Here is a 12,046-nt window from a genome sequence, read left to right on the forward strand (position 1 = left end):
CCTTTTTTGCTCCTCATGATTACGACGTCCGCTTGGTGCGCTGTGGACTATGGTATCTTCCCTGCCATGCTCATTTCCGCGCTCACCACTGAAAATCAGAGCGATACAACGTCGGCACTCCCCACTCACGCATCTTCCACACTTGTTTCAACGTGTCTCCACAGGCGTCAGCACTCATCGATATCTGTGCTCGAAGTCATTCGTGGCAGCCTGACCGTCACGAACTCGTACGTCCTGTCTCTTCTGACATGATTGCATAGACCGTTTATAAGCATTTATCGCGAAAAAAAGTCCAAAGAAGACTCAGTCTCGACTTCCCCTCCCTCGGCTCACTTCCCCACCACATCCACTAGCTGTGTCTTCAGCACCGCCGCCGGGAACGCCCTCACCGCCAAGCGCGTGCGCGTCGCCTGCTCGTACGCGAACGCCATCCCCACGAGCCCGAACTCGCCGAACGCCGTCCCGAGGAACGAGAGCCCGAACGGCCGGTTCGGCCCGCCCTCGCGCGTCGGCTTCGCGGGCGCGAGCGGGGTGTCGGGCGGGAAGAAGCCGAGCGGGGCGGTGACGATTGGATAGCCGACGATCGCCGCGGGCGTCGAGGCGACGTCGGTGGGAGGAGGAGGGCGGCGAGGTCGTGCGCGGCGAGCACGGCGTCGATCCCGCGCGTCGCGCCGAGGTCGCGGTCCGCGGCGAGCACGGCGAAGAAGGTTTGGTTGACGGTGGTGCTCTCCGAGGTGATGAACCTGGGGAGGAGAGCGTCAAGCGGCAAAGTACCAGGGCAAGCGCGAGAAAAGGAGCGTACTGGGACTGGTCATCCCAAAAGGGCGGGATGAGCTCTTCGTCCGTGTGGTCGATGTTGAATTGAATGAGGTCGGCGAGGTTTTCGACGCCCGTAGGGACTTGGACGAGCTCGGCGATATACTTGTTGACGCCAACCTGTATGTGTCTGAGCTTCTCTCTCAAAACTTGTAGGCACAGACTTTGTATACCTTGAAATCGACGTTGAGCACGATCGTCTCGTCGTTCGACACCTGCAACTCCTCGAACGACGGGAAGTCCACCAGGTCGACGATCGTCGCCCCCAGCTTCTTCATCGTGACCAGCGACGCTTTGAACGCCGCCATAATGACTGGGTCGACGTCCGCGAGAAATTGGCGCAGAACCCCAAGCCGCACGCCCTTCAACGCATTCTTGTCCAGCGCCCGCCGCGTCCGTCACCGAGCGACATATCTGCCCCACCGTGTCCGATGTTCAGAAATAGGGATGACTGCGCGGCAAGAATTCTATCATGGTCCACCGAACATGTCTGGATGCCCACTGACCTCCTGCGCGTGACGTCAGCCCCACCGAAGGCTTGATTCCGACCGGGTTGTTGAAGTAGCTCGGATCCCAGCGCCACCGCGACCAGGCCAATCGCACCCCCGATGCCGCTACCTGAGCTCGAGCCTTACGGGCTGCCCAAGGGGACGTATGGCGAGCTAGCCCGCCCTCCTATGCCGGAGAAACCGAAGGGATTGTTTCCACGGTAGATCGACCACTCGGAGAGGTTCGCTTTGCCGAGGGGGGTGGCGCCGGTGGCGCGCACTTTGGCTGCGACGTTCGCGTCACGCGGGACGATGGAACTAAGGAGTGCGAAGGAGCCAGCGGTGGTGTTCATGCCTAGGTGATAAAAAGGAGGGTAAGATGTAAGGCACAAAGGAGGAAGGGGACGCGGACCTTCGCCGGCCATCGTCGCGATGTTGTCCTTGAGGAGTATGGGAATGCCGTGCAGAGGTCGGCCGCTTGCTGAAGTGCATTGGGGTTCATCCCGATGACCGCGCGGAGGATGGGGCCTTTGAGGTTAACTTAGTCAATACGGGCGAAATAGGCCTTTGAAAGACCATCAGCGATAAGGACCTCAAAGCGCCGAGCCATGCGTAGAACACAACAGGATCGACGGCGTGATGAGCTTCCCCAGATCTCACCCTGACAAGAACGACGCTCGTAAAGAGCCCTTTCTCCATGCCGCATACAAGTCGGGGAACTTCAAGGTTTTGTCTGCATCCACGCGCAGGTTCAAGTGCAATCCCGGACTGATATCCACGTCACACCCGTATCCGATCCATACGAGCGCGAAGACGAAACTAATGAGCGAAACGACCGCCGAGTGCAGCGAGAGTCCGCGAGAGCGCATCCTGAAGTCGAGTTCAGGACGGGCAGCATCCTGCGGTTCGGGCTGCGTAATCTCCTTCGTGCCGGACGGCGAGCAGAGGCTATTGACGGAGCGTAGGAAGTGTGCGTGAGAGGGGGTGAGTTTGCATTCGAGAAGCAGATTCCCAGCGGTCTATCAGTACGTACGTGAGAGAGACGCAGCGGCAGGAGGCATACAAATAGCAAAGACGTACGGTCGGCGCAGGGTACAGAACTTGCCGTGATAAGTGGCAGCAGTAATGATAGTGTTGATTTGCGCGCCGTTTGATGGGCCATATGGAGAGTTCGGGAGTCCGAAAGTAGTCTGAGTTGAGCCCGCAGCTCCGAGGAAGTCAACGGAGCCAGTGGCCCTTCCTGGGTGGCCACGCTATTGTGTGAAGTCTTGCTAGAAGCTGAGAGCGTTTTTCAGGAAGCCGACCCAAGGGCACATGGTGGTCGGGGAAAGAATCAATCAGCAATCGGAGTTGGATGCTTTTTGGGGAACTGTCACGCTATCACATGACCGTGACGCCCCGCGTCATCAAATCATGCATTGCAAAGCTCAAACGAATCGGAGGGTCCTATGCCCCACGCAGGTATGATTCAAGACAAACGGAGGCAAGAGGCTGTATAAATACTCCTCAGCGTTACATCCTGACAACAGTCCGACGAGAGCTTCTCACGATCGGGGAGCGCAACTAGTACTAGCTCAGACGTCATCCGATTCGACCTGTGCAACGTCTCTTTCGACGAGCACGCCCTCGTTGAGGTTTTCATCTTCACGTTCCTCATTTTCGCCATCTTTATCCATTCCTGGTTCGTCGTAGTTTGGGAGCGTCGCTCCCAGGGAACCAATCACTCGCTGAAAGACTATGGAGTCAGTGTGATGGGACCCGCTAAGCATGGTGTCGTTCCCGGAAAGTGCCTTGTTAACGACCTGCAGGTGCACGAGAAAGCGCGACATGAGGATGGACGTGAGGCTAGATATACGTACGCACGAGTGAGCGCGCGCTTCGTGGAAATAGGTGCTGTTTCTTACGGCTCGGGGAAAGCGTTGATAGCGGTCGCGATGCCCGATTGTGCGTTAATCTGGATAGCAGCAGGTTGAAGGCGATTGAAAACGGAACGTGTAAATCCGTGGTCACTTACAGAGACGAGAAAAAAGACGAGGTGCACGATATTCAACAATGTCAATACGCTGTGTGAAGATGGAACAGTTCGAGGTTATGAGCCGTTATCGCACTAGATGTACTCACACGAAGCAGAGGGTTCCTGAGAAATGACGTCAGGGCGAGGTTTGCCGATCCCTTCAAAGGAACACTGCCTACCATCGCGGAGAAACACATCCGTCAAGGTCCCGATATTGCGAATCGTGGGCTTCACGCGAAATTGAGCGCGCCCCAAGTTGTACCATGTGGCGGATATTGCAAACACGTCGGCGAGGATGAACGCCAGACGCGCGACAATTATCGCTGTGAGCTCCTGTGATGAGCCATCGAGCCTGGCTACTGATAGCATGTATACGAACCTCTGCGAGGGTGTTCTCGGTGAGTTCCCGTTTTCAGAATTGTAGAGCAGGGGAACATCAGTACTTCACGAAATCTCTCAAAATCTCTCAAAATCTCTCAAAATTTCTGTGGAGAGGCGTGAGACGTTGTGAGACGTTTTGAGACATTCAGAATTTCTCTTACTTCCAATTCTTAGTGAGATGTCGTGTGAGAGATTTCAGACAGATCAGAAAAACCAGAAGTCCAAGATGGAGACGATTTTACCTTGTTCGGGATTCACGCACGCTTCACACACCAAATACGGAGGCAAACAGCTATATTTCTCTAGGTCTACCAGTACACATGTACACTACATACTACGATATCGTACACTCCTCGTGCAGCTCAGCACCGTGCGGTCACGCGCGCAGCCTGCGTGGCGCAGCATGGTGCTCGGAGAGCTTGACTCGCCCATCGGCGAGTACGCACTCCACCACTGTCGGCCCCGCTCGTGCACGTCATGCGGGGCGACGAGAAAGGCCGTTGAGTACCACACCGTGTTCGCACCCCACTCTGTCGTGAATCGCCAAACCCAGCCCATCCACCTGCGAGGGACCCGGTGGGCGAGCCGAGGAGCACGAGGGCCTGGGCCGAGCACTAGCGATGGTGGCTTCGAGGGCACGGTGGCGGGTCGTCGGCGCCCACGTCCGGAGGAGGGGGCATCACGCTCGGCGCGTACGGTCGCGCGTCTGGCAATGGCGGCCGAGTGGGCGTGAGCGTGGACGCGCGGCGCTTTCTCAGACGTCACGGGCGGCGTGGGTAGGGGCGCGGTGGGCGCGGGAAAGGGCGAGGACGGGCCGTGGACAATCGCGCGCGGAGGCGAGCGAGAGGGACGTGGAGGGCTGGCGCGCGACCGTGATGCGCGCGTCTGCGCCTGTGGTGCACCGGGACGACGAGGGCGAGTGCTTGAGTACCGCATGAGACGCAGGGGGCATTGAGGGGAAGCTGGACGTCGTGGAGGATGGCGTGGGCGGCCAAGCCGAAGCCAATTAAGCTCCATGTTCCCGACAAGCCCAGCGATGGTGTGTGGGCAGTCTCTTTCCTGAGCGCGAGGCGCTGGGTGTTCACGGAGGAGAGGTGGTTGGCGAGCAGGTGGAGGACGTGGTAGAGGACATTGAGGCAGCGAATCCGGAGGTGGGGGGCGAGGGGGGTGCAGTGGGTGGAGTACTCGGTGTATCATGAGCTGAATGCAAGACAAATGGGACATATGGGCGTACCATGTGTCTGGGGGATGTGCTTATTGATGCCCGTCCAAGGTCCAGCAATTCACAACATGGAGCGTGTTTGGTCGGTGGTCGCCCCCGCCGCGTGCGTGTGCGCCAGCCGCAGAGCATGTCAGTAGTGTCATCGAACATGGATGGAGACTGACTACGCACCTTGTGACACGATGGGCGGATAGCCAAGATGCTCTGACCTTCGCGCGAAGCATGGCGAGGGCGAGGGCGAGGTCGGGGCAGGGTGGAGGAGGATGACAACGACGACGAAGATGAGAGACTGCGCTGGCAGAATCCTCCTAAGGCTGAGATTCTCACGCTAGGCGCCGCCAGCTGTCGTCCAACGTAGCGATGCCACCGCACTTTGTCCTCGTCCTCGTCCCCTCCTATGCCTGCTATCCTCCCTGCCACCGTCTCGAACGCCTTCCCCCCTCGCCCTCGCCCGTGTTTCCCCCTCACACATGTCGTCACCTCACCCTCGTCGGCACCTCGCTCGCCTCACCAGCGTCACCCCCAGCAGGTTGTCGCGATCCCTCCACCGCTGATCCGCATCCGCGAGCTCGAGCAAGATGAGGAGCTCCGCTGCGAGCTCGAGGGGCCCCGTCGGCGCGGTGCCTCCGCCCAGGACGCGTTCCCCCGCAACTCCTACCCCACGCTCTCCGACAATCGTCACTTCAGTAGTTGAGGCCAAGCGCCGCCGCACAATGGACGCGATATATGTGAGTGCACTCCTTCTATCCCGACGTTTTTTGTCTTTCCCTCCCTCCTTCTTACCCTACTCCACTCCCACTTTTCCTTCGCTGCCGTACAATACAATTTCTCATTGTGCCATTCAGCCATTGGACTACGCACTGAGTTAGACCTTCCACCCACACGCACACCGCCAGTGGGTCCTTGCGAGCTTGTACGGGCGCAGCGCACTGCCCTTGTTGCGCAGTACGACTCTACGAACCCGTTAAACTTGAGAACGAGCAGCACTACGTGGTGAGTACCTCTCCGCTCTGCGTTGCACCAAACGAAAGACTGACGATTGGCACCCACATCACCCTGCTCACCCTCATCGCGCCCGCGTCACACGCGTCGGGCTTGCGTCTTTCACGTCACCACATCGTCCACATCGCCGCGCTGCTGTCCTCGCCCATGTTGCCCAGACATTGCGCCCACATCACCTGCCTCTCACTTGCCCACCTCGCCCGTCGCCGTGCGCACAGGCCATGGCCCCGAACAGGCCCATCTTCCTGCCCGCTCCCGGCTTGGTCGATGGGCTGGACTGTAAGCTGGTGCGTGTGCGGGTAAAGCACAATTCGACGCGCGCAGCAAGGACGTCGTGGTCTTTGTCAGCGTGGACGCGAAAGACGGGCCAGTGCGGCCCATGATTGAGTGCAGCGTTGACGAGGGGTGGTGGGCGCCCGATGGGCATGACGATCGCGCGAAGGATGCGAAAGAGAAGAAGCAAACTGGGAGACCATGTGGAGCAAGGGACAGGTGCGCGAGCATAGCGTGTGGTGCGTGTTCGCATGCGCGCTCATGCATCATCCTAGATTGCCCCCCATTGTTTGTGCTGCACCATGTGGAGCGCACGGTGCGTTCAAAGCCTCTTGGTCGTGCGTGGTTCAGGGCCACGGATGCACGCCGCCGTCTGCAGTTTAGGTCGCATCCAGTATACCTTGTTTCACCTGTGTAGAGTACTCAATAATATATCTCATTCTCGCCCTCGAAGCTCGCCGTGTGCCGGTGTCAATGCCGGTCATCTGAATTGTCTGATATTTGTCTCAGATGTCTGCTCACCTCTCACTTCTCTGAAACGTCTCCCGCAAGATAAGTGAGAGATCAGACAGTTTCAGACATCTGGGGATGTACTGATGTGCTCCGACCGGCCGGAGGTCGTCCTTCGGGCCAACGCAGCCAAGTGACGTTCTGACTCGCGTCGGCAGGAAGTGTACCGGGCTTCCTCGTGGCGTGATGAGAGCCTTGTGGGAGCAGGCAGTGAGGGGAGACATGCATGGTCGAGGGGCGCTCTGGTTACTGTAGCGGCGGCCCCCATGTCACGTTCTGCGGTCGGAGGGAAAAGCGGAGCGCCCGTCCGGGTTGAAGCTTGAAGGTCGAGTCCGACACTGGGCAGAACGCGAATATTGATGTGAGTCGCGATCCCGGACGGTCCGCTTGAGCGCGAGGACGGAGTGCGACGCGTTCTGCGCCGCTCTCACAACCAAAGCTCTGGGAGTGGTGGGTGCGTGCGCTTTGAGATGCGCGGGTGCGATGCGGGAGGTCAGCCTTTAGCGCGCTAGCGCGCGCCTCCGCGAAGTAAACATTCGCATCACGTGTCCACCCCGACGCCGACATCGAGCTCGTGCGCTATCAACGTTCAACGTTCGACATTGCAGCGCGTGTACTTGCCCACTGCTTCCCAGGACGTGGGGGTCTGGGGTGTAAACAAGGTTTTCTAGTGCTTCCTACTAACAGGTGAGTTCACCCGAGCCTCACATCGCTTCCCAGTTGCTCTCCTGCGTACTACCGCACTCGCTCTGTCGACGGAAAGACGCAGACTAGTATCCCTGAACAGCCCTACAGAAGGGCCAAACTCCAAACACGAACAGTGCCGACGTGCGGAGGGGTGGAGGTGACAGCCCATGAGGAGCCCTCCCCATATGAGGGGTCTAGAGAGCTGATCTTCTTAAAGTGGTATGTCTATGCCGTTCCTCTTGCGTGTCTCTCTCGACTAAGCGGCGTCTCCGGTCATTGTTGCTCCCCGCACCCCTACATGGATGTCGATATCGCCGACCGTCCGTAGTGGCACGTCAAATGCGCTGTTGTCCCGATGATAGTAACACGTCGGAAAACGCAAGACGGGGTTGTGATGGCAAACACGATTCCGATCGCTGGTCCGTGTGGTGCGGTGCAGGCGCGGACCTCTACACACGTCGATGATTTCTTGTAGAGAGGAGTTCTCATCACAGATGACCCCGGACTCTATCTATCGTTCCATACCCAGCGGCTTGCGAAGTCTTGCTCCAATTTCATGCACAATGTACATCCGTTTAATCGGTTCAAATAAATAGTGCAAATCCAGAGGACATTCCGACGAGATCAGCAACATAGTAAGGCAGCAAAGCGGTAGGTGGTCCGTGAAAGCCCAGTCGAAACGGCACCATCCTGTGTACTAGAAGAAACGACCGCATACTAGAGATAGAGACATCGCTTGGCACGATCAAATAAATACTAGTGTTCAAGAAAAGCGAGTGGGCTGTCATTGTGGACCCTCCTCAGCTGCGAATCCTGAACGACCAGATGCGACTGACTCACTAGTGTCTGGGCACCTCAATAAAATCCGCCCCATCCGCCTCAATTCCCGCAGCCTGCGGGGCGTGGTTCCCGTCCTGCTCGCGTCCACTGTCTGCGCCATCAGCTTGCGGGTTCACGTCGTGTACGTGTTCCGTGTATTCCTCGTCCCCATTTGGATTGCCAGGTAAATCGAGTGACTCCCCCAGAGAGCCGATGACCCGCTGGAATACCGCGGAGTCGAACTGAGATCTGTTCATGGTAGAAGTGTCTCCGGTGAGCTTCCTATGAGCCATCTGTAGGTTAACGAGGAAGCGCGACACCAGGATCGAAGTGATACTGCGTGCCAACCAATCCTTCAGTACTCGGTACACGTTCATTGATAAATTAGCTACGCTGTCTTACGGAGTGATGAAGGCGTGGACCAGGCTATTTTCTTGGAATGGAGTCTTCGGGTGATTCCGAGCGTCAGTATTTCCGACTCGGCGAGTGGAGACTGATGCGAGCCCACATACCGGAAGCACCTTCAACGACGCCAGCTGAAAGACGTTCACAACAGCCATAGTGCTGCACAATCGACGCAGAAGCGCCAATTAACAAGCGTCACCGCCCAAGAATAGTCACTGACATGAAGTACAGTGTGCCTATGTGAGTTTGAATGTGAAAACTTATCTGATTTATCTGGAAAGAATACGCACCGTCCCGCAAAATTACGGATGACAAGGCACTGCCCACGCTGCGCACTGCTGTCTCTGTACGAATTTGAGAGCGACCTAGATTGTACCAGGTCGCTGAAACAGCGAGCAAATCCGCGAGGATAAGCGCCACTCTTGAGACAATATTTACTGTAACAACCCGCCCGTGTTAGCCTTACATGCCTTCGTTTGAATTTGGAGACACTGTACATCTGTACGACATCTCAGGTTGAGTGCCAAGCGTGGACAGAGCGTATAAACAGAGCTCAGGTAGTCAGGAGCTCGCATGTGTCAATGCTGAACACGATTTTCAGCAGCGGTGCGTGGTGGTGGATCTCAGGATCCTAAGATGACTGACCCGTGTGTTGGTACCAGCTCACTGACAATCCGATATCAAGTCCACCAATCATTCCAAATCTGCGTTGGTATACCATGGGCTTGTGAGCGGCCACCGTTCGACCTGGGTGGCGCCAACCACTGAATATTGTCTCAGATTTCACGGCGATGCGAATCTACGCTACCTCAAGAAGTCGCGTCCTGACGGCCTCCATCTTCCTCCTATGCCTCGTACCTTTCGGAGTGGTCTTCGTGAGCGTCATGTTTCTCTTCCTCGGGCGTGTCTTGTCTCATTGCACGCGAAGTATCAAATCCCATTGACTTCCGTGATCGCGGTGGAATCTAGAGTTTTTGTGACTGAGTTGCGGGGGGGCGTGGCGAATCTACGAAGGTAAAGTATAGTCATTCATCAGTACATCCCCAGATGTCTGAAACTGTCTGATCTCTCACTTATCTTGCGGGAGACGTTTCAGAGAAGTGAGAGGTGAGCAGACATCTGAGACAAATATCAGACAATTCAGATGACCGGCATTGACACCGGCACACGGCGAGCTTCGAGGGCGAGAATGAGATATATTATTGAGTACTCTACACAGGTGAAACAAGGTATACTGGATGCGACCTAAACTGCAGACGGCGGCGTGCATCCGTGGCCCTGAACCACGCACGACCAAGAGGCTTTGAACGCACCGTGCGCTCCACATGGTGCAGCACAAACAATGGGGGGCAATCTAGGATGATGCATGAGCGCGCATGCGAACACGCACCACACGCTATGCTCGCGCACCTGTCCCTTGCTCCACATGGTCTCCCAGTTTGCTTCTTCTCTTTCGCATCCTTCGCGCGATCGTCATGCCCATCGGGCGCCCACCACCCCTCGTCAACGCTGCACTCAATCATGGGCCGCACTGGCCCGTCTTTCGCGTCCACGCTGACAAAGACCACGACGTCCTTGCTGCGCGCGTCGAATTGTGCTTTACCCGCACACGCACCAGCTTACAGTCCAGCCCATCGACCAAGCCGGGAGCGGGCAGGAAGATGGGCCTGTTCGGGGCCATGGCCTGTGCGCACGGCGACGGGCGAGGTGGGCAAGTGAGAGGCAGGTGATGTGGGCGCAATGTCTGGGCAACATGGGCGAGGACAGCAGCGCGGCGATGTGGACGATGTGGTGACGTGAAAGACGCAAGCCCGACGCGTGTGACGCGGGCGCGATGAGGGTGAGCAGGGTGATGTGGGTGCCAATCGTCAGTCTTTCGTTTGGTGCAACGCAGAGCGGAGAGGTACTCACCACGTAGTGCTGCTCGTTCTCAAGTTTAACGGGTTCGTAGAGTCGTACTGCGCAACAAGGGCAGTGCGCTGCGCCCGTACAAGCTCGCAAGGACCCACTGGCGGTGTGCGTGTGGGTGGAAGGTCTAACTCAGTGCGTAGTCCAATGGCTGAATGGCACAATGAGAAATTGTATTGTACGGCAGCGAAGGAAAAGTGGGAGTGGAGTAGGGTAAGAAGGAGGGAGGGAAAGACAAAAAACGTCGGGATAGAAGGAGTGCACTCACATATATCGCGTCCATTGTGCGGCGGCGCTTGGCCTCAACTACTGAAGTGACGATTGTCGGAGAGCGTGGGGTAGGAGTTGCGGGGGAACGCGTCCTGGGCGGAGGCACCGCGCCGACGGGGCCCCTCGAGCTCGCAGCGGAGCTCCTCATCTTGCTCGAGCTCGCGGATGCGGATCAGCGGTGGAGGGATCGCGACAACCTGCTGGGGGTGACGCTGGTGAGGCGAGCGAGGTGCCGACGAGGGTGAGGTGACGACATGTGTGAGGGGGAAACACGGGCGAGGGCGAGGGGGGAAGGCGTTCGAGACGGTGGCAGGGAGGATAGCAGGCATAGGAGGGGACGAGGACGAGGACAAAGTGCGGTGGCATCGCTACGTTGGACGACAGCTGGCGGCGCCTAGCGTGAGAATCTCAGCCTTAGGAGGATTCTGCCAGCGCAGTCTCTCATCTTCGTCGTCGTTGTCATCCTCCTCCACCCTGCCCCGACCTCGCCCTCGCCCTCGCCATGCTTCGCGCGAAGGTCAGAGCATCTTGGCTATCCGCCCATCGTGTCACAAGGTGCGTAGTCAGTCTCCATCCATGTTCGATGACACTACTGACATGCTCTGCGGCTGGCGCACACGCACGCGGCGGGGGCGACCACCGACCAAACACGCTCCATGTTGTGAATTGCTGGACCTTGGACGGGCATCAATAAGCACATCCCCCAGACACATGGTACGCCCATATGTCCCATTTGTCTTGCATTCAGCTCATGATACACCGAGTACTCCACCCACTGCACCCCCCTCGCCCCCCACCTCCGGATTCGCTGCCTCAATGTCCTCTACCACGTCCTCCACCTGCTCGCCAACCACCTCTCCTCCGTGAACACCCAGCGCCTCGCGCTCAGGAAAGAGACTGCCCACACACCATCGCTGGGCTTGTCGGGAACATGGAGCTTAATTGGCTTCGGCTTGGCCGCCCACGCCATCCTCCACGACGTCCAGCTTCCCCTCAATGCCCCCTGCGTCTCATGCGGTACTCAAGCACTCGCCCTCGTCGTCCCGGTGCACCACAGGCGCAGACGCGCGCATCACGGTCGCGCGCCAGCCCTCCACGTCCCTCTCGCTCGCCTCCGCGCGCGATTGTCCACGGCCCGTCCTCGCCCTTTCCCGCGCCCACCGCGCCCCTACCCACGCCGCCCGTGACGTCTGAGAAAGCGCCGCGCGTCCACGCTCACGCCCACTCGGCCGCCATTGCCAGACGCGCGAC

At 58.0% G+C, this 12,046-nt stretch overlaps 2 protein-coding genes across 2 annotated transcripts; both read right to left on the bottom strand.

Moving 5' to 3' along the window:
• Positions 1-329: 329 nt before the first annotated feature.
• Positions 330-1,124, bottom strand: BXZ73DRAFT_79125 (uncharacterized protein; the record flags this gene model as incomplete). The annotated part of the gene is made up of 4 exons (XM_048023018.1): positions 330-512; positions 650-743; positions 803-936; positions 990-1,124. 4 exons carry the CDS (start codon positions 1,122-1,124, stop codon positions 330-332), a joined length of 546 nt encoding a protein of 181 aa, XP_047875794.1.
• Positions 1,125-1,447: 323 nt separating this feature from the next.
• BXZ73DRAFT_79126 (uncharacterized protein) lies at positions 1,448-3,687 on the bottom strand (the record flags this gene model as incomplete). Its single annotated transcript, XM_048023019.1, has 9 exons — positions 1,448-1,659; positions 1,717-1,832; positions 1,965-2,252; positions 2,385-2,557; positions 2,900-3,149; positions 3,209-3,258; positions 3,319-3,367; positions 3,426-3,441; positions 3,498-3,687. The coding sequence occupies 9 exons, from the start codon at positions 3,685-3,687 to the stop codon at positions 1,448-1,450; spliced, it is 1,344 nt and encodes a 447-aa protein (XP_047875795.1).
• Between the last annotated feature and the right edge of the window lie 8,359 nt (positions 3,688-12,046).

The sequence above is a fragment of the Epithele typhae genome, assembly GCF_022376455.1.
Source record: "Epithele typhae strain CBS 203.58 chromosome Unknown BXZ73scaffold_40, whole genome shotgun sequence".
In the NCBI taxonomy this organism is placed as follows: domain Eukaryota; kingdom Fungi; phylum Basidiomycota; class Agaricomycetes; order Polyporales; family Epitheliaceae; genus Epithele; species Epithele typhae.